Here is a 24,261-nt window from a genome sequence, read left to right as displayed (position 1 = left end):
CAAAAACATCAAGTTCACTAGAGAAGATGTCAAGACAACCACTTGCCTCCACATTAGGGTATACAGGAAAGCCACACACACAGACCAATTCCTACTTTTTGACTCACACCATCCATTTGAACACAAACTGGGAGTTATCAGAACCTCGAAACACAGGGTGGATAATGTACCAACCTCGACTCGGGCCCAAGCAGAGGAGCATAACCATCTGAAGGCAGCCCTGAAAACTTGGACATTTGGAAAGACAGCAGCAAGCTCCAGAAAGAATATCAACATGGATAATGCTGAGAAAAGAAAAGACAAACACAAGAACATTGTCATCCCATATGTGTCTGGGGTCTCAGAGAAACTTGGGAGGATTTTTAACAATCATGAAATCCCTGTAAGTTTCATACCCAGTAACACTCTCAGGCAAAAACTGGTACATCCCAAGGACAAGATACCACACAACCCAAAAAGCAACCTGGTATATGCTGTCCAATGCAGTCAAGAATGCAAGGACTTATATATTGGGGAGACTAAACAACCTTTAAACAAACGCATGGCCCAGCACAGAAGGGCAAACTCCTCAGGTCCAGTCTCAGCTGTCTATTCCCACCTAAAGGAAAAGGCACGCTCCTTTGAAGACAGCAATGTCAAGATCCTGCACAGAGAGGACAGATGGTTTGAAAGAGGAGTAAAAGAAGCCATCTATGTAAAAAACCATCCCTTAACAGGGAAGGGGGTGACACCACCTATCTCCCATTTACAATGTCGCCCTTTCATCTGTACCCAGGGGAATTAACAACTTAACCTCAGACGACTCTCAATGATCGTCGTTCACCAGGGGTACACCGAGGTCAATTGAAACCAGCACTTTCACAGGCACTTTTTGGTGGACACACCCACAGAGGTTAAATATTTGGGTCTTTCTCTCCTGCCTTGGTTAGAGTAGTGGATAGTGGATAAGAGGTGAAACATCTTCAACGTCTTCATAGACAAATACAAATCCAGTTGCCTACGAATCAATTTTGAGAGAACAATGACCTGGAAGAATGAGAATCTCGATTGACTTTAAAACAGCTTTTCCTTTTCCTGTTATTATTGAAATACAAAAACTTAATTGTCATACAGGGGATGCACAGCGGCATAGTGACAGCTGTTGCCTCACAGCAATAAAGTTGTGATTTTGTTTCCTGGGCCTGGGGTCTCACTGTGTGGAGTTTGAATGTTTTCCCTGTGCCTGTATGGGTTTCCTCTGGGCATTCCAGTTTCCTCCCACCGTCCAAAGACTTTCATGTCCAGGTTAACTAGTTAACTGGTTAACTGAACTCTAAGTTGCCAGTAGGCATGAGTGGGAATGTCATCTCTGTAGACATCTATGTGTAAGTAGCAACTTGTCCTGTGTGTACCCGGCCCTTGCCCAGAACATTGGCTGGGATTGGCTCCAGCTTCCCCTTATGGGTAATTGTTAGAGAGGATGAGTGATTGCCATACAAAACAAAAGGAGATAGTCAAGCTAGAGCAAAATATTACACACATTCCTTCATCTTCTACCACTTATCTGTTTCCATGTCACGGGGGGTGCCGGAGCCAATCCCAGTTCACATTGGGCGAGGGCGGGGTCACCCTGGATAGGTCATTCATCACCAGTCCACACACAGAGACAGACAGAGACCAACAACCACTCACAGTCATACTCAGACTTACAAACAATGTAGAATCACCAGTTAACCCAAATATGATCTGTTTGAACAGTTGGAGGAAACCCACATAAGCATTTTGGTTTTTTTTTCTTGAATTTAGCTATTTAAATCATGATGAAACGGTTGCTTTTTTTGTGCATGGGGTCATTTTACCATTTACTGTCTACCAGTGTACCTGGAAGAAACCCACACAGGCATGGGGAGAACATTCAAACTCAACACAGAAAGGCCCCAGGCCGGGAACCGAACCCATGACCTTCTTATTATGGGGCAACAGTGCTAACCACTATGTTGCCATGCTGTCTGCACACATACAGACACTGCAATTTACAGATATCACCTCAATGCTTCACATGCACGTAAACAGTAAATTCAAGTTCCAGTACATATCAGGTTTCCACTTAGAGGGTTTGGTGGCAGCAGCAGGACACTTTATGGCATCTTTGTGGGAGGTTTAATAATGTTTCTACGAATGCAAATCCTCATGGTTGCAAAATATGTGCCAATACAATGGGCCACCAGAAGCTCCTTTTCACCAAATACTTGCTTTTTTGTCATCTCTTGTTGCTTCATGTCTGTACATCCCAGCAGGACAGATACAATAACACACATCATACAAAGGAGACGCATCCGTCCCTGTACAGCTGCTTCCAAGGACGATCCAAGGGGAGTCTGCAGTCTCAGGGACTGAAATGAACCATCTGCCATACTGTTTTATAGTGATACAGAAAAGCTGACAGGAACAGTAAAGATTCAAGATGAGTTGTTGGAATCAAATTCTTTAATAAGGACAATGCAGAGTCGCTTCATTACAGCCCAAGCAGAATGACGTGCTGCGGTCAGCGAAGAGTATTCAAAGTGAAAAAGAGAAATGAAAAAGGATAACTGGGGGCTATAGAGGTTGGCAGATAGATGCAGCTTTGTCACATCTTGTCAGGTTTCCACATCTGATACCAGCCACGTCTGAAATCAGAAATCAAGTAATCCTCTTTAAACGTTTGCTCAGTGCAACAACAAAATAGCTGCTGCAGATATGTAAAAGCTTTGTTTTTGTTAATCAGCGAGGAAATTGAAGATAATATCCATCACCAGTTCTAGTGCTCACCCTTTTACTGGTGCAGCTGTGGGAGAGCGGTGCATCACATTAGGGATGGATTATCTCTCTTTCCTCTACCAAAACACACAAATGAGAGACTGTCCAGTTAAACAATTTATTTCAGCTTACAAAGTTTCTCAGGTTTACAAACCTCATGCAACTTTGACAGAACCGAGCGAGTGCAGAGGTGTGAGCAGCACAGGGTCATGGTCTGTGATGTGGTCAGGTAGATATTATTCAATCAGGGGTTGTGACAATGAAAATCTTACATGAATATGGTTTATGAACTATTGCACTAGTTTCTCCATTTTTCATCCCCTTCTGAAACACTTTATACATTTAGGGATATTAAATTTTTTTAAGTGTCTTTTTAAGTGTCTTTTGAAGACACACGTGTGATGTAACAAAACTAACTGGATTAGATATTAGATATTGTCGTGGTGTAGATTGAAAGATTGTCATTATCATCTGGAAAAAAAAATAATACCTTATACATACCTTTTTATGTGACATACAAAATCCATACTCTGCATTGTGACTTTTTTTCAATCCAGCATGTATTATTCTATATATTTACATTACCAAACAGGGTAATGGCAACTTTATATCTTGAGACACAACAATAAGAGAAACAAGTTGTTAAATTTCCTATTATACATCAATAGCCCCTTTCAGATTGGGTGACAGGAAGTGAGAGGATGAAATATTCCCTGCCCTCCTCATCAGTCTAACTCTGCATGTCATTTAAACTGTCATAACATTAGAGGATATGTTCTCTCCTTAGGGGGATGCTCAGTAGTGAGGGCAGGGTTGGTTGGGAGGGGGTTGCATAAGGCAAAGACTCATTCTGTGGAGAACGTGGCTGCTGAGAGGGGCAACACAAACTAAAATTTGATGTAATGGTCTGTTCCCTGCCACTGTTTTACTGGGATGGATTGGGTTGGGAAGGATCCACCTGCTGGAATTATTTATCACTTGGAAACAAAGGATGCATTTGAAAGAGGCTTTGAATGGTCATGCTTTGTGTGCCGGTCTTTTAAATGCATCCTTTGATGCATCAAACCTCCCCAGGTTGTCATTATTATTACTGCTAATATCTGGGATCTATTTAGGAAATTTTGGTTCTTCATCAGATTTATGTGTTGGTGTAAATATGTTTCTGGCTTAAAAAAAAAAAAGCTAATGTTTGTAAATGAGAATTAGTTTTTCTCAAACATTTTACTTGGTAAAATAAAGGTCAGAAAACATACACACTGGCCAGCAGCAAGAGATGTGAAAATCACTGCGCCCTCCATTTGGAACATCAATCCTGGCCTGGATACCCAAATGCAGCTTAAGCTCCACATCATGGGTCTCCTCCCTGAATGTGATTAAAGCAAAAGTATATATGGCAAAGGTTTTTTTTTTATTATTATCATTTGTTTATATATTTTCCCAGTTTAGCAACATGAGGAGGCAGTTATCCACTGGTAAGGATGAAGGTTCCCTGCAGATCCTCAAGGGTGTACAATGATCTCATCAGACATTGCGGGAACAATGTGTGGCCTCTAAGGTTAGAAAGTAATGACAACCAATGAGGTAAAGGCACCTGCACAAATTGTTTTGTGATCTGATCTTCGAATATTCATGGTGAGTGAACTTGAATTTGTTACAGTAGATTAGAGTATTCAGCAAAAACTATCCTCAAAATTGAAAAAATACAAGTTTCTTTAAGACCCTGACATTTCTTCTCTGATACAAATATTACAAACAGTGGGTAGAATCCTAAGCATTAGATCACTACAACAAAACTATGATCCTTTCCATTACATAACGTCATCATATGGACCCATGTTCATCCCGTGGACTACTTATTCCAAATTTTAACGCTACTGATCTTCCCCGATGTGGGCCTGAAAGTTTTCATTGATGCTCTCAGAGACAGCAGTCCATGTTTCCAGGTCATTACAGCAGCTACTCCTCAAAAAAATGCCTCGGGAGGTTCTGTGGGCTAGTCATCCTCTTCAGAAGTCTGCAGGTTAAAATTCTGGTCCTCCTCAAAGCAGCTCCTGAAGAAGGTGAGCACTGAGTTTAGCATGTAGTACTGGCTCTTGATGGAAACAATGTTGTGTCCTTCGTCTGGGAAAATCTGAGCAGCGGGAAATAAAAGAAGCACACCAGAGTCACAGTTAGAAAAGAAAACTCAAGTTCAGTGTTTGTTTGTTTTTACTTAAAAATAATAAGAGAAAATAAATAAGAGAAACTGTTTAAATATTAGTATGTTCAGTCACTGTCTTAATAACATTATTGCCTGAAGTGCTGCCCATGTTTTACAGGATATTGTTACTTCTCTGAAATTACATGTGTAGGCTAGTGTTTAGGAGCAGCGTGGAATAATTGATTTCAGAAGAAAGTGTTCTTTTATCCTGGTTTGAGACTATGCAGTTCATGTATCACGTGGCACAAAGACCACTATATTTTTGGCATTATTAGTATCCGAACAGCTCTACAGTATATTTGACTCAGTGCAGCAGTGTGACTCACTAATGTGTAATGAACAACAGCAATGCTCTGGATAAGACATCATGCTCTGATTCACACACAGTCATTGTCAGGAGCATTCTTTGTTTCTTTATGTCTTTTCATTTCACAACACAAAACAAATAAAAAGCAGAAAATCTGACTCAATATGGTTCCTAACTGGCTGAGATGAACCTGAAACCTGAAAGAGGATTGTGCTCGTCCCAATATTAGTAAAGAGCTAGAGGAGCTCAGGAACCCAGAGACCTGCTCACACATTGGGCTGGTGCTTGACCCATTAAAGTTATTTTCATGTTGGTGCACTTTGCAGAGCAGTTCACCTCTTTAACAAAAACAGAAAATTTGAGTGTGGCCTGTGGATTTAAAAGGGCTTTTCTACTGTTTTACGTTGTGAGAGTTGTGCAGCCTGACCTCGCAGCTAGGTGGATTCACACAAGACTGTTGTCTATTGGAGCTATAAATACAAAATCACAGTCTCCACAGTGGAAGTGAACTGAATTGTAATTTAGGGAGGAGGCGTCTGCAGTCACCTGGAGGGTGTAGTTAACTTTTGATGCTGACAGCAGTTTGACCAACTCAGCTGAGTGTTGAAAATGAACAGTGGCTGAAAAAAAGAAGATATTATTAAAACAGATTCATAATGGCTTTATACAAAGCTACCCAGTGTATTAGAGTCCCACTATTGGGAATATAACGAAAATGACAAACTCTTAAAATTAAAAAAGTCAAGAAACTCAGCAATCGCTTACATCAGCATATGTAATATATGTAAGAGTCAGTATTGTACAATGATTATACTACATTCACAATCAAAGCACACTGAGGCAGGAAAATACAGATCTGAATCAACAGGGGGCTTGATTGCTTGTCAGTCAATTTTACAACTATCTTAATTCAGGATGGCATGAAAATATTTAATCTTTTATATGAACTCAGATGTATTATACATTTTTTTATGCTTTGAGACAAAGAAAGATTAAGAGATCACAACTGGAGTGGTTAACCTTTGCGCTGGTAATAAACCTGCTGTACATCAACATATACTCACCATCTGCTGTGCCGTGGATAATCAGGAAGTTCAGTGGACTTGGTGCTGTGATGTTACTGAGCAGACTTGAAATCTGTGGTAGACAGTAAATGGTAAAATGCACAAAAAACAATTATTTAAATAATTCATTTTAATTTTAAACAAGAAGTGAATGCATTGGTTTCCTCCGGGCTCCTCAGGTTTCCTCCCACTGTCTAAAGACATCATGAGTGTGAGTGTGAGTTGTTGTTGGTCTCTGTCTGTCTCTGTGTGTTGGCCCTGTGATGGACTGGTGATCTGTCCAGGGTGACCCCGCCCTCACTCAGAGTGAGCTGCGATTGGCTCCAGCAGCCCCAGTGACCCAGAAATGGATAAGTGGTAGAACATGAATAAATGAAAAAATTAATGACTAAAAACTATCTTTTCCACCAGAAGTAAATCAAATATTAATCAAAAATATTAATAATATTAATATATATATATATATATATATAATATTAATATTAATCAACATATTTTTGGTGTGTGGTGTGAAGAAAAGACTTGTTGGGGACTGATGAAAACCATTTTCCAGATTTCCATGAAGCTGACCTGGACTCTGACCATGAACTGATTAAATTGAGCTGCAAAAAATTATACTGAGCTTCAAGAAGTGTCAGATTTTCCTTATGTGTGAAACTGCTGATTTGCACACTGTTCACCCTAAATCTTATGAAGTGTCATGACTATAATTATGTGCCTCTACCTAGCAGCCAAATTGTAAGGGATATTTTCCCCAAGTACCAGCCCTAGCTGGATGTCAAAAACAGGATCTGCTCAGTAGGCTGTATCTAAAATCAAAAATTGCGTACATACAGTGCTAAAATATCGTAATATAGAATACAATCACAGAAATGGTGGGAATATTTTTCAATAAAATGTAATTATATTACTCTATGTCATGTTCTGCGTGTACACTCACTGTATCAGCCATACCATAATAACAACCCCCTGAGGTTTATAGGTTGCAGCAAGAGAAATGGTCAAATGTACGGATGGGAACTTTGACAAGAGCCAAACTGTGATGTGTAAGCGATTGAGTTCGAGCATCTCCAACATAACAGCTCTGTGGATTATCCTGATCTCCAGGGGGTCAGATCTACCAGAGGTGGTCCAAGGAGCGAACCCACTGGACCACAGACAGGGTCAGGACTCACTGATGCATGAAGGGAGTGACGGCTGGTGTCAGAGCTCACAGAGCATCACCCTTTGTTGTGTTGTGATGCAGATCTGTCAAGGCACCCATACAGAGCCCTTCCCAATGACAGTGACCTCTTTCAGCAGGGTAATGCTCACCTTTAGAAGTCTAGAGGAGACCAGACCTCCAGGAGTGGACCTTTTTGGAAGCAAAAGGAGGACCTTCACAACATTAGGCAGGTGGTATTAAGGTTATGGCTGATTGGTATATGTGATGCTGCAGTTGAACGTTTTATTTGTCACATGCTAATATGTGAATAAAACAGTTGAATTAGGGCTGGACTGGGCAAAAGTCTGATATATATAAAAAAAAAAAAAAAAAAAAAAAAAATATATATATATATATATATATATATATATATAGCATGTGGCAGGAAATATTGTGATATTCAAGATCATCAGATTTGCATCAATTACATGAAAATAGCTGTAATTAGCTATCCCTTTATTGTGCAACCACATGTAATTAATATACTTTCAGAACAATGTGTAGCAAAAGGAAATTGCTATTACGGAAAAATGACATGATTGCACAGCAATTTCTCTGTGAACACAAACTCAACCAGCCACCCGGCACAGTACAGACAGTAACAACCTGTTATTTTCTGGTGGCACAGCTGCTTCACAGTGAAATGTGACTGGCTGAGAGGACAAATTCAACTTCACTCTCTCTAGATTTGACTTGCCCACATCCTGCCAGTGCTGCTCAGTCTGTATGAGGGAAGAGCACATGAGCCTGGAATCTCCCACACAGTCTGACCAAGACTGTATGCTGGACACAGAGCTTCTCATTTAAAACGTCATTACTAAGCTTAGTCTAGAGTCTGGCATTGTGTATAATGCAGCGTGACGTCAAAAACACACACTGCTTAATCGCTATTCAAATAGAGAGTGTGTATTCAAACTGAATGGTTGATCTTATATATGAGCACGTTCAAATGATTTTAAATTTGAATGAGTGGAATAAACCTTCAGATACACCACTGACATCCAGTCGTACTTGATATTTGTGATCCTCTTTTACTGGAGCGCCAAAGTATTTCTCAGCGAAGGCCGATCCTTTGTACAGATTAAAAGGAAAAAACTGTTACTGGCAACATATTGTGAGCAAAGACAACACTGCTAGATTAATTAATACATTTCACTCTTGAAAATGCTTTCAGGGATTGTCAGGATTTCTTCTTTACTTTAATTTGAAAATGCCACACAAGTGTGATTCTTACCGTAAAGCCTCCAGTTTGTTATTGGAGCCACAGCAATGCCACACTTGAACATGGAGCTGTGTGTAAGTAGCAGGAGTGAGGACAGGAAGCCTCCATAAGCCTGGAAAAAAAATAGCCCTCACTGCTTTTTAGTTGAAATTGTGTGTCTTCATTTATTTAGTCAGTACACAGACTGGTGTGAGTTACCTTTCCATAAACTCCAACTCTGTTGCCATCAATGTATGGTAGCCTGACAAGGTGCCTGAAAGTTAATTAGTTATTTGAGTTGCAGGTACAAAGACATTCTGATGTTTTAAGTAAGAGTCTTGTTTATTCCTCAGACCAGCTTGGTCAAAGTTTCCACACTGACATTCAGTGGACATAAACTGTAAAGTGAAGCCAGTGCTCAAGAGCCATAAAGCTACATTCTATCCAATGGTATTTGGCAAAACCTCGCATTGATCCCAGTGTTAATAATACTTCCATATTCCGTTCTCCTTGACCTCAAAGGAAAATGGCATGAGGTTAAGAAAATGTATGAGCAATATGTAAGCCAGATGTGGATGTTAAATAATGCTTTACTACTAAACCATATTAAGACATTGCACTATTTTGACTTTTTTATATGTACAGTTTTGGGTTGTTTTTTGCATTTTGAAATAACATTTATGCATAATGTGTGATGATCATAATAGTTGATATAATGCTTGATCTTCATGAAAAAGAAAGCGGGTTAGAAAGAAATCTATAAAAGTGATTTGGAGTTCACCCTATCTGCCTCATATAAAATGTTGGTGCATAGCGGGATGGCATTTTCTTCTCAGTTTTGTACATGAAGCATCGGTGTTTCCTATGCAAAAGGAAGAATAGGAAACATTGGAGCTTCTTGTTTCTTAGATAATTAGACCTGATCATTCGTCCTGATCATCGCTGATTATCGCTGACACAGAAATGTCTGGCTCACATCACTCAGTTAGGGAACTTCCTCAGAAAAAAACACCTGTTCAAACAGCAACCATAGCCTTACAAAAAAAATTATAACATGTTATTTTCAGACTAAAACCACATACTCAAGGACTGAAATCTGATCTTGGACATCAACAGTTCCCAATCTCCCATGAACCTCATGCAGAATCGTCTGACCCTGGAAGCCGCTTCCCCGCCCGTCCAGATGAGCTACGATAACGTTGTCTGAGCTGACCATGACAGAGTCCCAGCTGAGAGAGAAGCGTTCACTCACTGCCTGGCGACCAGGGGCGCTGTCACTGTGACACAGCCAAATAAAGCCATTAATATCATTAAAGATTTTCCAAGACAATTTATGACAAAAACACAAACCCAACAGTTTGTGATTAATAAAGGGATTAATCCTGTATACAGAATAATATCTCTAATGAAATAATTTCTTTAGAATCTAATTCTGTATAATTCCTGTAAAAAACAATGATTTAAAATATACAAACCACAATTGAAAATAAATTGACATACAGAACCAGCACAAGTGGGTATTCCTTTGTTTCATCAAAATCTGCTGGGACAATCAGCTCCAGACGAAGTCCTGCATCACAAGGCAACAAGAAAATTTCATGGTTTTGCGCTCTGACACTGGCTGACATAGTGGGGAGAACACATATACAGCCGTATGTCTCAGCAAGAGAAGGAAGTTGCTGGTTTGACTCCTGGCCAGATTTTATTACCTGTCATTTCCCCACTCTCTTTTCACTGTTGGGTGTAAAATCGCCCAATAAAAATAATAGAATGATTTTAACAAATCTACCACATTTCATGTGTCAGATTGAATGGTTGTGCTTCATTACAAGTCATGAAATCACAGTTTGTGAGGTGCTTAGGAGTCACCATGGCACGCATTCCTTAGATCAGCTGCTTGAGTCAGATGGAGCTAGTTGCACTTGCATGTATGAACATGGTGGTAAAATTGTTGAAAAAACACAGCTCTACAGCAAAGCGCTGATTGACATAAGACATAAAGAGGCAGCTATCTAGAATCTGATAGAGGTAACATACTGTAATGGCCTCCACAAACACATAAACCCAGATAATGGACGCTGGGCAGCAGGAATCCCACTCCACTTGTCACAGGATGCATATGTCAAAGGCCGTCCTCCTTCATCTGTGCCACTGGCTTCTCATTTTGAAGCTCACATGAGATATTTTAAGACAAAGGAAGAGAGGTAACCAGAAAGACTGCCTGACAGAGGGAGAGCAAGAGGAGGAGAGCAAAAGAGATAGCAACCAAAGAAAAACACACAGCCCAAAAAATTGTACACATGGGGCTGCAATGAACATACACTGACTATTACACTGACATATTAGTGTAATAGAAACTCACTATTTGTCCCTCACACACCAAAGTCAAATAATCACAGCTATCACCTTAAACCATAAAGAAAGCAAAAGTCTTCAAAGCAATTAGCTGTGCTCCTGATGAACTGAAGTTATCCAATGGTTCTCACTACCTGAACATTCGTTTTAGGCTTCAGGACATATGCAGCTAACTACAGTAACACTGCAGATCCTAGTTATCTTTCATTATAACTGAATGTGACCTCTGAGTGATTTTGAATTGACAGGCATCATGAAAATCCTTCAATATCCTAAATAAATCTCAAATAAACATATTGGCTCCTGTGCAAAATAAGCCTGCAATTCTACTGGGGCTTAGCTTTTGATGACAGCACTCCCAGCTGTCTGTGCGACTGCACAAATGGCCTTAAACACGTATCTCATTGTTTCTAATAGTGAACACAGATTAGAGAAAGTAGGCCATATGGTGAACCAACGACTCTAATTAAAACGATACATTATTGCATTCCTGATTCCAGGGCTGTTTCATAATTACCTCAAAAAACACTGCACCTGTTCACTCTGTTGTGTCGATCCTGGATTTGTCATATCTGACAGTCATATTTTCACTGGCCAGTTCACAGGCACATGCAGAAATATGCTGGAAAACTACCACCACTGTCAATGTATGCACATGCACTTAAGTAAGAATATATACAGGCTATACTGTACAATACATAAAATTCCAGGTTTCTAAACATCTTAATTTAGGTATGCAGTATGAAGACTTAAAGGTCCTATATTTTACACTTTTCCTGTGTTTTATCTTGAGTTTTGATATTCATAAAAAGATACGGTTCTAAGAACCAAAAACTACTTCAGTCTATTTACATCTCCTCTCTCTGGCTTCTCTGGTAGGGGGTGAATCAGGTGACAGGCAACACGTGAGTCAGCCAATCAGTAGAGAGGATCTGAGCCTCCCTTTTGATTGGTGGATCAAGTTGGGTGGAGCTTTAGACCAGAGGAGGCTCTTTCTGTACAGTTAAGATATAAGACAATGTAAGAAAAGCAGGCATTTCTGACAACTCAAAAAGGTTGTGTTGCTGGTGTGTATGGATATAGACAGTTTGTTAAAAAGCTCCACCGCTGAATTTTAATCCAGTGTTTCTTTCTCAACAGCTTGCTAATTAGTAATAATATGTAATGTGTGTCATTGATTCTAGACTTCCATAAAAAGTGTTGGCTTTTGATTATTATGTTTAATAAGATTGAGGGAACAATGATATTGATAATACTTGTGGCAATGAGCTAAAGAATAACAAATAGCTACCACTATAACGAAACAAACACTTTTGGTAAATTAAACAGATGAATATCTGGCCAACAATTGAATCGGATGCAACTCGTATTGGTCTGACTAGTGTGTTCCAAACTGAGGAAGCCCCTCCACTCAGGAGGCGAAACATCTTTGACAAACCTAAGTCCTAAGCACAGTTGCATTCGAATCAATTGTTGGCCGGATATGACTACGACCTGGATGAATGAGAATATGCACAGACAAAACAGATTAATAATCTAAAGACGCTCTAACATGGTTAAAGCCTTGATCTGTTCCTGTCATGCTTTTGCTATGTAATGGTGACCAGATCACAGGTGAGAGGCTGTGGCAAGGAGAACAAAGGAGCTGTGAATTGTTGGGGAACGTGAACAGAAAATTGGGCGAAATTTTTCTGGCAGTAAAAATGAATTGTGAATATTTTATCCATCTAATGAAGTTGGGAGAGGCAATTTTGCATGTCAGTGTAAAAACCTCATTTAAATTATGAACATGGGAGAAACTTTGACACCTGGACGACCAGTCATCATCTCTTTGTCTTCCGTTAAGAAAGTACAATCATGAAGGATTATTTTTCTCTCCTTTTAATTTGGCACACACCAGTGGACTCTCAATTTTCTGCTATATTTTGGATGATTTGCTTTGTGTTCAAGATTAATGGTTTACATTTACACTTTTAATCAGGATGATCTTGGTGAAATGTTAAAAGGGTTTGAAACTTTCAAAAATTAATTTTCTTAAAAAGGCCTTTCTTTGAAAAATAAAATATAGGACATCATTTTTTTTAATTAAGATAATCACACACCATATTTAAATATGATTCTCATAGTTGGACATGATTCCAGTATCATACCAAGGTTGTTGATTTGTACAGTTCGTCTTTCCCACTTGGGTATTGTTCTGTTCATCAATACACTTCTCAACACAGTGTTCCTTTCGAGAGTCTTGTGCTCTGTTAGAAAATACAAGAAAACATGGGTTAAGACTTCACTTTTCATCCAGCTTCATCTGCCTGTGTAAAACCTCGGAGCAGCTTTATGTGTGAGTAGATCCATTCATCTCTGTTTATAGATATTATATCTGCTCATATTTTATTGTCTTGCATAAGATTTATTTACATTTTTTCAGAGCTACTTTGTGTTGGTTTTTTACAGTTTCACACCAATGTAAATGACTTGACCACATGGAAACAATGTATTTTCAATAAATGGACACATGAGTTTACGTTGACGGCTCTGTTCATTCCTCCTAGTTAGCTTCTAAGCTAACTAGCCAACTCAGTCAAGTCAATACTGTGTGGTAATGTCTGAACAGTGAACAGTGAACACAGCAGCCCAGCGGGCTCTACACAGCAGGGATTCTCTTGAACGGCAACTCTTCGATAGCAGCTTCAGCTGTGCAAGCCTCATTTCCCTACAAACTACAAGATGGACGAGACTTCTCCCACAGAAGGAAAGCAGGAAGGTTCAGAAGTCTAAACCGCCTGTGCTGCTGGGTCTGCTTCTAGCGGGTCCAGCTAAAGCACGGGCTAAAGTGGTGGTCGTGCTGCACAAGCATGCACAGCCTTTGTTCAGAAAGAAAATTAAGTGGACCAGTGAGTATGTTGAATGTCGTTCTCAGGTAGAAAAAGAGCTAGCATCAGCACTGTGTTGGGGTGACCTACCTGGGCTAGCTTGCATAGATACTGCTAGAGGCTTGACATCGTGGAGAAGTTGGCATTTGGGCTACAGGAAAAATGGATCTCTCATGGAAGTGATTACAAGGAACTCTTTTCATATTTCCCACCGTTTGCCTACTGTGCAGACTTTGTTTCAACAGAGGCCTACATCTGCAACGACTCAAATTTCCCCTTGCCCTCTTCAGCAGATAAAACAACGAAGCCAAACAACACAGTTAAAATGAGTAGCTCTAGAGGTTTCATCTCATCCCACAACACTGAGGTCTCTTGCTTGACTTTGAGAATACAGAGTGCCCAAATACTAGAGACGATGTCAGGAGGCAATGTCCTAATTATAAAAAGCCTCAACCAAGTTTGAGGACCGCATGGGTTAAGACTTCACTTTTCATCCAGCTTCATCAGCCTGTGTAAAACCTTGGAGCAAGCTTTGTGTGTGAGCAGATTCATTCATCTGTGTTTATAGATATCACATCTGCTCATATTTTATTTTATTTTATTTTAAAGGTGTATTTGCATTTTTTTCAGACTACTTTGTGTTTGTTTGTTTTTTTTTTCAAACCAATGTAAACGACTTGAACGCTGTATCTTCAATAAATGGACACAGAAGTTTTCGTTGACAACTCTCTTCACACCACCTTGTCATTGAAGCTAACTAGCTACTTCAGTCAAGTCAGTGTTTAGCTGTCTGGTATTGTGTGCCTTGCTACATGCTCAGGTGCCAGAACAAGCAGTTGTGTCTCCATTTTCTAGAGCGTCAAGTAAACATCAGCTAATGTGCGTTGTCGTCATAACCTAATTGTAGTGACTTCATCTCCAATCATCAATTTATTGTTTTTCACATACTCATGCTCAAAAAATAAATAGATAGAAATAGAAATAGATAGAAATCTGCTTCTACCCAAACATAATGAAAAAACACGCCTGATGCAAGTGAGTGAAAGAGTCTGAATAGTAAATTGGCTGCACTTACTGTTCATATCATTCAGCTTGTGAAGAGTAGACTGAGGTATCCCAGGACCTAGGAAAAAATTGCTTAGTTTAGCCATGTTTTATTCTTTGGGCTAAGTGTTTAAATGTTTACCTGATTGTTGCTCTTGACACGTCTGGCCTGTTCTTGATGAGCTACCTTGCATTGCAATGTGAAATATCGACTCCACTTAGCCAAATGGATGACATGATGAAATAAAATCAAATTAATCAATACACACTTTAAAGAGCTTGAACATCTCATCATCAACAAAGCATCATGATGAGAGCAAGTCAAAATTTGAAATGGTCAAAGTTGTCATATTGATGTTTAAGTTGTATTGACTGATTTCCAAACCAGTCACTGAGTAGCATGTAAAAATATATCCCAACTCAAAAGTGTTCAGGAGCTTTTTGTAGCCTCTGAGCTGTTTTGCAAATGAAGCGATGATTAATGTATTAATTCAACAAAAACATGAAATTCAATGTGCTGAATAGCTTGTGCTGCTCACACAGAGCTTTGCATTGTTTTCACAACCTGGCCCGCTAACGTAGCTCACACAACTAAGTAAATTAATCAGTAACAATTCAACTACTTGTGATAACTTGTGGAAATTTGCACTGTAGGAAGAAGAGTATGATTACCTTCAAATGAGCATCAACTTAAATATGCATATGCATCATAGGTAGACCCTGGATCTCAAACCAGCTAAACCTTTGGCTGGACCTCTTTCCACCACAGCCAAAATCCCATTAACACATTTCTTTCATCAGCGAATGCAGCAAGAAACAGAAACTGGCTCACAGACGATGACAGATTAATCAGTTGTTGCTTACAAACCACATGATCTGGCACAATCAAGTGTAAAATAAACCTTGCACTCTCTTGAATTACTGACGACTCTGCAATTCAGAAAGTAGTCGAGTTTAAAAACGTTGCCTTAGTTGTCAATGTGTGAAAAATCTATAAATCATTTGATCATCATTCACGTCAGTGTAATCTTATCAGTCGGTCAGTTATTGTGGCTGAGAGTGTATGCAGTCCTTTAATTTTTGATGTTACTGCAATCTCAAACTGATTACATCATATTAGGGAAGCTGCTGTTTTGGTCACGAGGCGTTACCTCTGCAATTTAGGAGAACATGTTGGTAGTCTGGGCTGAGAACAGCATCATTGTAGGTGCACTTTGATTTAAAGAGGGAGCAGGTGAGACATTCTTTCTCAAAATGATCCACAGTGGAGAGCCTGTTTAAAGAAACATGTCAGTGGTCACCTGGAGACTTCTTGTAAGCATGCAACAAAATGAAATAAAAATGTTCCAAAGCATAACTCATCAATACTATAGTTAAATTTGTATGCACATACATATTAGCTTCCTGGTTCACTGATGCTGCACATAGCTAAGACCTTTTCACAGACAGTGTATTAAATACACATCCATGTTGGTTACTGATCAGAGAGTTTTTTCCCCTACATGGTGACTGCTGTATTAGAATGCAGTTCATGAATTACGACTGACAATGCAATGTAACATTGATGGGTGTATGTATAATTCATGTCTCTTTGTAGTCTTCGGAATTATTCACAGTCTCATATCCCATTACATTTATCAGGAGATGAAAAATAATAAAATTATATAAGTTATATATGATTATTTGATACTAAAGGAGATAGGGTTGAGCTTCTGCATGATGTGTGAACCTGAGGAGGCAAGCTGAGCATAAGGTGCATTCCAGCCAAATCTCACATCAGTAATTCCAAACTCTGTGAAATGCATTTATGTTTTTTGTTTGCGATTGACACCACTCTTCCTTTTCTATGTCAAAACTGATTATTCTAGCTTTGCATAAAACATGGGAACTGGGGAAACAGCTGGCATATGTGAAGTAACAAACCTTTCTTACCACTGCCTCTAAAACTAACCAGAAAAACTCTGCCAATGTTCAATTCAATGACAACAGTTTAAAATTCCTGTGGAGCAGTGCAGGATATTGTGAAAAAGTAACCGAAAGTAGTAGAAGTAACAGACTCCGTTGCCTGCTTTTCCAGCTTGAGGGAACAAACTGTTTGAGGTTACAATAGATAGTAGCAAACCAGATCCAAATCTCTAACGGGCATTTTTTCAGTTAGAGCTGTATTGTGGGAAATGTAGGCACCATGCGAAGACAAGGAAGCAGAATATGTGAAATGAATTAATTTTCTTGTTGTGCTACAGATCTGGTTAGGAAATATCCCACCCTGATACCCATACAACCATGCAAAGCTGATGTGTGGGCAGCCGTATGCAAATGAACCATGACATGGTTTGACAGAAACCAGCAGGCAGGATCAAGCTGCATACTAACTGGCACCATACAAAACACCAGTTGGTGTGTGTCAGTCATCTAATTTGCTTCAGCAATCAACATTTCCAAACTTGCTGTCTCATGCATGTCCATCGTGTACATCATAGCCACCACCTACAACAGTCTTTCACCACTTTTGGGTCTGACTGTGCACTTAAAATCTTGTCATTGATATGAAGGTATTGGAGAATCAACAAGTCACTGTGTCCTGCCAAAAAACCAAACTAAACTTGCCATGATGTTTTTGTAGCAACCAGAGAAACTTTTTCCCCATTTTCCACCATATGCTAAGCTAATTAGCAAATAAGCTAATTAGGAAATCTTGTCAATGAGGCAAATAAGGTTATTTCCTTCATCAAATTACTTCTAATGACAGGTGTGTTCTTGTTCTATATTGAACTTAAATCTATACTGTACCTGTATAAGTGCCGCTGGGTTGAGCCTTCCTCTGTACTTAGGAAATAACTGGAAAATATGGAGTTCATTTGTTATAATGGAGATGATATAGGTATATATAAAACATACAGTTACGGTTACTCATGCCTACAGTAAGTTAGTGGTCTCATCATAGGCCAGAATCTTAGAGACTTCCCAGCTTCCTGAGGTCAGGTGGCGGAGGTTGCCCTCTTCACCCTAAGACAGAGCAGCACACAAACAAAGAACACAACAGAGCAGAGGCATCGTGTTAACATGACCTCACATGCCTGACATGGTCTCACAGGGGTCCACTGGTGTATAGCTGAACCTTGTGCTGAATTTGAAGCCAAAACCTTTGCTCCACTTATCATCTCGACTGGAAAACTGAATTAATCTATCAGAGAACCCAGAGGCCTTTCAACGGGTCAGTTGTCTAATACTGCTTTAATCTCTTCAAGTTAACATGCTCTGAATTTTTGGTGTTTTTGGAAATAGAGTTGGGATATAATTTTAAATGAAGAGACTTCCAAATGGAACCACATAAGCAGTGTGAGTAATTAGAAGGCTCTTCTGCAGGCAGAACAGATAAGAGAACAAAGAAGTCCCTCAGCCACACACACACACACACACACACACACAGAATACGTTTCATTTAAGCTGTGAAAGCATCCGACTGAATCTATTCATTTTATTGAAGGTTTGTGATAATTTTACTTGGTTTGAGATCATGGTGATGTGGTTGAATGTCCCGCGGCCACCATGCTTTAAGGGCATTGTGATGAAGAGTGTTTTACAATCTTTGGAAAATACTGGCTCCTCATTCTGGGAAACAAGAATAACAGCATACAGTTAGCAAGTTTTCACACATTTCAGACTGTCATAAATTCTTTTTTAGGTTCATAACAGTTAACCTTATTTCTAACACGAAACAGGCCTACTGATCAATACTGACAACAGGGTTTCTAGTTCAAAATGGGATTCATTCAGTAGTTTCCTGTGCTCAGCAGTAACCTTCCTAATAGTTACAGCTATTGAGCTAACATCAGTGCTAACAGCCTGAAAAAAACAAAAATATATATAATAAAATAATAATAATTTGATTGCACAAAAGCAATAGCATGCTTCTGGCCAATGACTTTTCTAAACGGAGCAGTGGGGAAATATGTCAGGATTTTTCTTTGTAACAGTGACAGACAGTAATGGACTAAAATCTTACACTGTTTGTGGTTGATTTGAATTTTTGATATACATTAGAAAATGTAGCTTCGGTTTTAAGAGACAAAAAACATTTCAGTGTAGGTCTGTCTCTGAAGTTCAACTTATCAGAAGAGAGGAGCAGCACCTCTCTCCCCTCAGAATATACGGGACCTTGAATAACTCTTGGAAACACTGGGGAGAAAAATGTCTTCTGCCACTTTAATCAAAACATCTGCAGCAAGTACAGTTGAACAGCTAAACACTAAAATTTAGGAGACACTGGGCATTTTCATTGATCCTTGTGTTACTTACACTGCACTTTGGCAAATTTGTGTCATTTAGGGTTCTGGGCAAACAGTCCTTTCCTCACACAACTGCCAAGTGAGTACATTTCACCTTCAGAGAAAATTGAATGCAGTGGAAACTCCATTGCTTTTACTGTATAATGCATGTACATTGGACAATTTCCTTGTTAGTCATTTGCAAGTCTTTGTGCATGGATTACACATTTTGCAGACCATGTGCAAGGATTTGTGAACTGATTACAGATCCCCGAGTACAGATTTCCATGAATCTGAATTTGGACAGTAATACAACTGATCTTGCAGGAAGATGGCCCAGTTCTGAAATTGATTGCACGCGACCAACTCAGAGCTGAAATTGGTCCATATCTGTGCAGTGACAGACTTTGCTTGGACCAGCTAATTGGTGAGTTTGCAAACCATGATATGACAATGCAGCGCTGTGAATTGCTGTGGCTTATACTTGAGATTCAGTTTTTATTGTGTTACATCAAAATTGCCTTAATAATAGATTGACCCATGAACTCTTCTGGAATCTGTTGCTTACCTGGCGGTCAAGCCACTTTTCTGATATCATCACATTTTTCTAAAGTGAAAAGATCAGAAGTCAGTTAAGACAATGTCTGTATGTTGATTGAAAGCTTTAGAATATGAAATCTTGCCAACATTATGCTTCTTACCTTGGTGCAGTCACCTGTGGTGAGATCACACAATGAAAGAATTGACATGTTTTGAGCTCGATTCACCCAACGCACACTCAGTCTCTCCTCCGTCACCCATTTCACCATGGTTATGTAGTATTCACTGGTAAAAACAGAGATGGGAAGTAGCTGAGTGAATAAGAATAAGATCCTGGAGGATAAAAAATGGAGTGTGCTATAGTACATGGGGCCAGAATAGATGTGTAAAATCAGGTGTTCTTAAAGGACAGGACAAATGACTTAAAAAGTGAAGAATGAAAAAAAGGTCAGAGGCACTCTGATGTAGTCAACAATAAGATCCTATCCTTAATAATGAAAATGTGTATAAAATAAATGTACCTTTTTTCAAAACTGTCTGGAGGCCTCAGCTCTGTTGTCAGCGAGCTGCCATCGAGAGTGACAACGTAGAGACTGACAGTTGGGTTGATATGACCCATCTAAAAGAAAAAAAAATAAAAATAAAAAAAAACATCATAAATACATTATTGCTTTCACATGCTTAATCAGATTTGGTGTAACATCCATGATGCATGACAATGCGTTGCAGCAATAACAATAAATGCTTAGCAACACACTACACTGGGACCTTTCTTTTTTTTTCAGCTGTCACAGTGAACAAAGCCACTAGGATTTAAACAAAGTAATAAGAAACAAGTAAAGGGGAAAAAAAACATGAGCAGTACACTGTGCAGGCCCTTGGGCAAGACAGTTGCTTGCTTAAGCCTCACTTAGAATTAGAGCTCATTAGTCTACATGGCAAGGTAGATGTCAGAAACGTATTGACCTACTAAAGAGATGACAGTCTCTCCTCTGCACTTATGCTCACAATTTTTTATTAATAGTTATTCATCATGTGTTCTCATATCTTTCATTTTATTTATTTATTTATTTTTTTGAGGTATGATCAGCAGTTCTGCTGATGGTACTTGCTTCATTGACAGGTCAATGATATCATACGTCTACATGTCAGTAATAATGACGTTCCAGCTCTCTAATCTTGCAACATGTAGCGTATACTATTTGTCGTATTCCACTCTGACATCCTGGCCCCGAGGGGTGAAACAGGCGCATTTGTTCCAATGTGGTGCACATCCCAACCATGACCCTTGGTTTCAAAAACAACATTGTGGTTGAAAACCTATGTATGGGTTTCATTGTTGACATGATTAAGGTCTAACATCGACTTAATCTACAGTTCTTACCAATAATTTCTGCATTTACGCAAATAAAACAATAACACCTGCGCCTGGCTCCAGTGTGAGCATTTTGCTATGCCATACAGACAAGACCAACTCGATTTTTCTGAAAAAGCGCCTATTGCTGTCGTGCTTTCTCATTATTGGTGCAGCAATGTCAGTAATACGTTGCTCACAGTTTATTTACTAGTGACACGCCCTCCCATCTATATTCACCCACAGTCAATCAGAACCAGAGTCTAGTTTTGCCCTTTTTGTCACAATTAGTCTTGTCATCTGCAATTATTTATACAATGTGGTGCTGTCATAAAAAATCCACAGTGTGCCAGCAGTCTGTAAATGATAGTTGGCCAGTGTGAATGTATAATAACTTGATATTTTCTTAATGGCACCCATAAAGCTTACGCCATAGTTTGGGCTTTTTAATTGTGTATAACACAAATGTATCCCCAAATTACTGAAAGAGACTTACGAGTGTCAAAGTGCTTTACAGCCTCAGTGTTCTCATAGGTAAAAGGGAGGAATAAGAAATTAAATCTATGCTTCATTTAGTCCCATGAGATTACCACACTGACCTCACTCAAAGACATAGCAACAGAATCATTGTGTGTGTGTGTGTGTGTGTGTTAGGAGAGAGTTTTTACATAGTGTATTAAGGCTAAGCTTAAGTGCAGTACTTCATTAATTAGAGGTCTTCCTGTGACCCCTCCGCTCTCAGCCTCAGCCTCAGCCTCATCTGTGTGTCAGAACCAGGAAATAAGATTGCCCTCTACGTTCTGACCTTCATCCCACACCTTTTCCACAACCTATAAATCATTTGATATGCTAAACATCCATATCAAGGGATGGGAGGTGTGTGTAATGTGCCTTTATAAGTCACATTGCATTCCTGTTCTTCCTGGTGCCATAGCTCCCTACAACCTTCCCTCTTCAAAGTGAGCAAGTCAGCGTTAACATGAATTAAACAAGACAAGGATTCACTAACCTTCATGGATAAACTAAAGCACAGAGCTTGCAGCTGTATTATTCATCTCATTGGTTCGATACAGTGAAGCTGCAGTAAAGGCTGCAACATTGATTGTAGTGCTGTCAGGTGGTAATGGCCATTGTACAGTATCAAATAGGCTAAAGTATGTTGTTGTAAAGTATGTTAGGAGGAATGTAATTTCAACTGGATTTAATTATTTCTGGTGCTGCTCTATTTATCAGAGGAGGAGGGGGGCTGACTTTTGTGAGTACCTTGGGGTAGGGGTACTCCTTCCCTCTGGGGTAGAGCGATCCCGTGAAGCGAGGAAGCAGCATGTTGGGGACCAGGGAGTCATTGATGGTGAGGTAGGCCAGTCTGGATCCATCAGAAGACCACCAGTGGGTGACCTGAGTGTGTAACACCTCCTCTGAAAAAAGAAGAGAAGACAAATTGGAATCTGAAACCAGGAGCGGGGAGCTAATAATTTTTCTTGCCAAAACCAGAGTCACAGATCTGCAGGGTTTCTTTTTTTTTTAGCCGTTATTATCATCAGTAAAACATGAAAGAAAGCGGTGTGACTGAACAACGAGCTAAAAGAAACTATGGTTGACCACTGATAGATTAATTCATTTGCATTCAGTGGTTACAGCCGTCCCTATCAGGAGGTGGGATATATTATGTATTACAGCTTCATGTTCTGCAGGATCGAACACAGGTCCGTCTGCTGTGAAGCACCAGCGCCAACCACTTTGCTGCCGTACTGCCCCAAATAGGTATTTTAGTGCAAAACAATGTCAAAATTTACAGTGCATTTAAATTCTTCTTCTTTTTTTTTTTTTTTTTAATTTAAGAACAACATAGTTGTACAGCACAACATGCCTGGGGATGTAGCTCAGAGGTAGAGTGTATGTAGAGGCCCCGGGTACAAACCCCAGCCACAATGCAAACCAGTGGTAGGCTTGTGCTAGTCGCAGGCCCAGAGAAATGGGGAGGGTTGCAACAGGAAAGGCATCCAGCGTAAAAAAAATAAACAACGTAAGTCACAGAACTGACTTGCTGTGGCGACCCTAAATAGTGAAAAAGAGGACGGAAAACAATGGTGTATAGAAAAATACTGTATACCAGCTTTCCGATAACCTCTAACCACGTCAATTCTCATTTCATTTCTTCACAGAGCATCCCACACGTTATGCCCAATTCTGTTAATCACTTCCAAAGATTCAAACCAGACCTACAGCCCTCACTGCAGCCCTGTGAGTGAGCAGTTGAGGAGCTCTCTGATTCTAGTTCTTGATTATTGTTTTGGCCCTGAACCAGGTGAGTCCTTGCTCTAGGTCCCACCCACGTCCAAGTGTGTCACAAAGAGGCATTTTTGTTTATCAAAAAGTAACACAAATTTAGGTTTTATGGTTTGGAGTTAATCTGATCAAGTTTCACGAACAAGCGCTAGGGGCAAGTACTCCGGCAAGGTTTGAATCCTTCTCCCTTTAGCTGCTGTCTACTGGCCTGTCTCTTACCCTCATAAAGCCAGTCTGCGATGCCATTGAAGATGACCTCCTCCTGCCCGGAAGACGTGAGTCTCCATGAGCTGCTTTGAACATCTGTTTGGTAGTAAATGTTGTTTTCAAATATATAAATCTGTGGGACAGAGACAAAATATAGATAATCAAGTAGCCCACATGTTGCAGTCTTGTCATCTAGACACAAAGCAGGCAGTACAAATTGTGCTCACACATGTTGGACAACGATTGCTTAAAATATAATGCCATGGATAGGTACACCAAAATGTTAGCTTGTTTTTGAGTTTTATCTTGGTTGGGTTCCTTTGTATCCTCATCAAGCTGACACTCCCGTCGATATTCAGCAGTAGCTAACCGTAGGTGACTGCTGTCAGTATTTGCAAATAAATACTGATATCAACAAATTTCTTCTTTTAGCTTTATGTTGCAGTTTTGAAAACAAATGTCACCTAGTTTCAAACTCTAGCCTGTAACTTAAGTTACAGTTTAAATAACTTAATTTAGTAGCAGCTGTTAGCCAGATAAAATGATTAGCTGACATAAATCGCATGTTATCTACTGTTAC

At 39.6% G+C, this 24,261-nt stretch overlaps 1 protein-coding gene across 1 annotated transcript in view; it reads right to left on the bottom strand.

Annotated features, from left to right (window-relative positions):
- Positions 1–2,895: 2,895 nt before the first annotated feature.
- The window catches only part of LOC115061505 (inactive dipeptidyl peptidase 10-like), a 120,322-nt gene continuing 98,956 nt past the window's right edge, over positions 2,896–24,261 (bottom strand). Inside the window, exons 8-26 of the mRNA XM_029529860.1 lie at positions 23,694–23,814; positions 22,449–22,603; positions 20,353–20,450; positions 19,993–20,116; positions 19,860–19,898; positions 18,528–18,635; positions 17,944–18,029; positions 17,814–17,861; positions 16,175–16,296; positions 15,055–15,102; positions 13,260–13,358; positions 10,255–10,324; positions 9,837–10,031; positions 8,974–9,028; positions 8,788–8,887; positions 8,565–8,623; positions 6,350–6,422; positions 5,832–5,905; positions 2,896–4,909 (exon numbers count right to left, since the gene is read on the bottom strand). Coding sequence (XP_029385720.1) covers positions 4,772–4,909; positions 5,832–5,905; positions 6,350–6,422; positions 8,565–8,623; positions 8,788–8,887; positions 8,974–9,028; positions 9,837–10,031; positions 10,255–10,324; positions 13,260–13,358; positions 15,055–15,102; positions 16,175–16,296; positions 17,814–17,861; positions 17,944–18,029; positions 18,528–18,635; positions 19,860–19,898; positions 19,993–20,116; positions 20,353–20,450; positions 22,449–22,603; positions 23,694–23,814 — 1,812 coding nt within the window. The 3' untranslated portion in view covers positions 2,896–4,771. The remainder of the gene's footprint in view (positions 4,910–5,831; positions 5,906–6,349; positions 6,423–8,564; positions 8,624–8,787; positions 8,888–8,973; positions 9,029–9,836; positions 10,032–10,254; positions 10,325–13,259; positions 13,359–15,054; positions 15,103–16,174; positions 16,297–17,813; positions 17,862–17,943; positions 18,030–18,527; positions 18,636–19,859; positions 19,899–19,992; positions 20,117–20,352; positions 20,451–22,448; positions 22,604–23,693; positions 23,815–24,261) is intronic.

Source organism: Echeneis naucrates, chromosome 21 (assembly GCF_900963305.1).
Source record: "Echeneis naucrates chromosome 21, fEcheNa1.1, whole genome shotgun sequence".
NCBI lineage: Eukaryota > Metazoa > Chordata > Actinopteri > Carangiformes > Echeneidae > Echeneis > Echeneis naucrates.
Note: the sequence above shows the minus strand (reverse complement) of the source record. Positions and strands in the feature narration are given on the sequence as shown.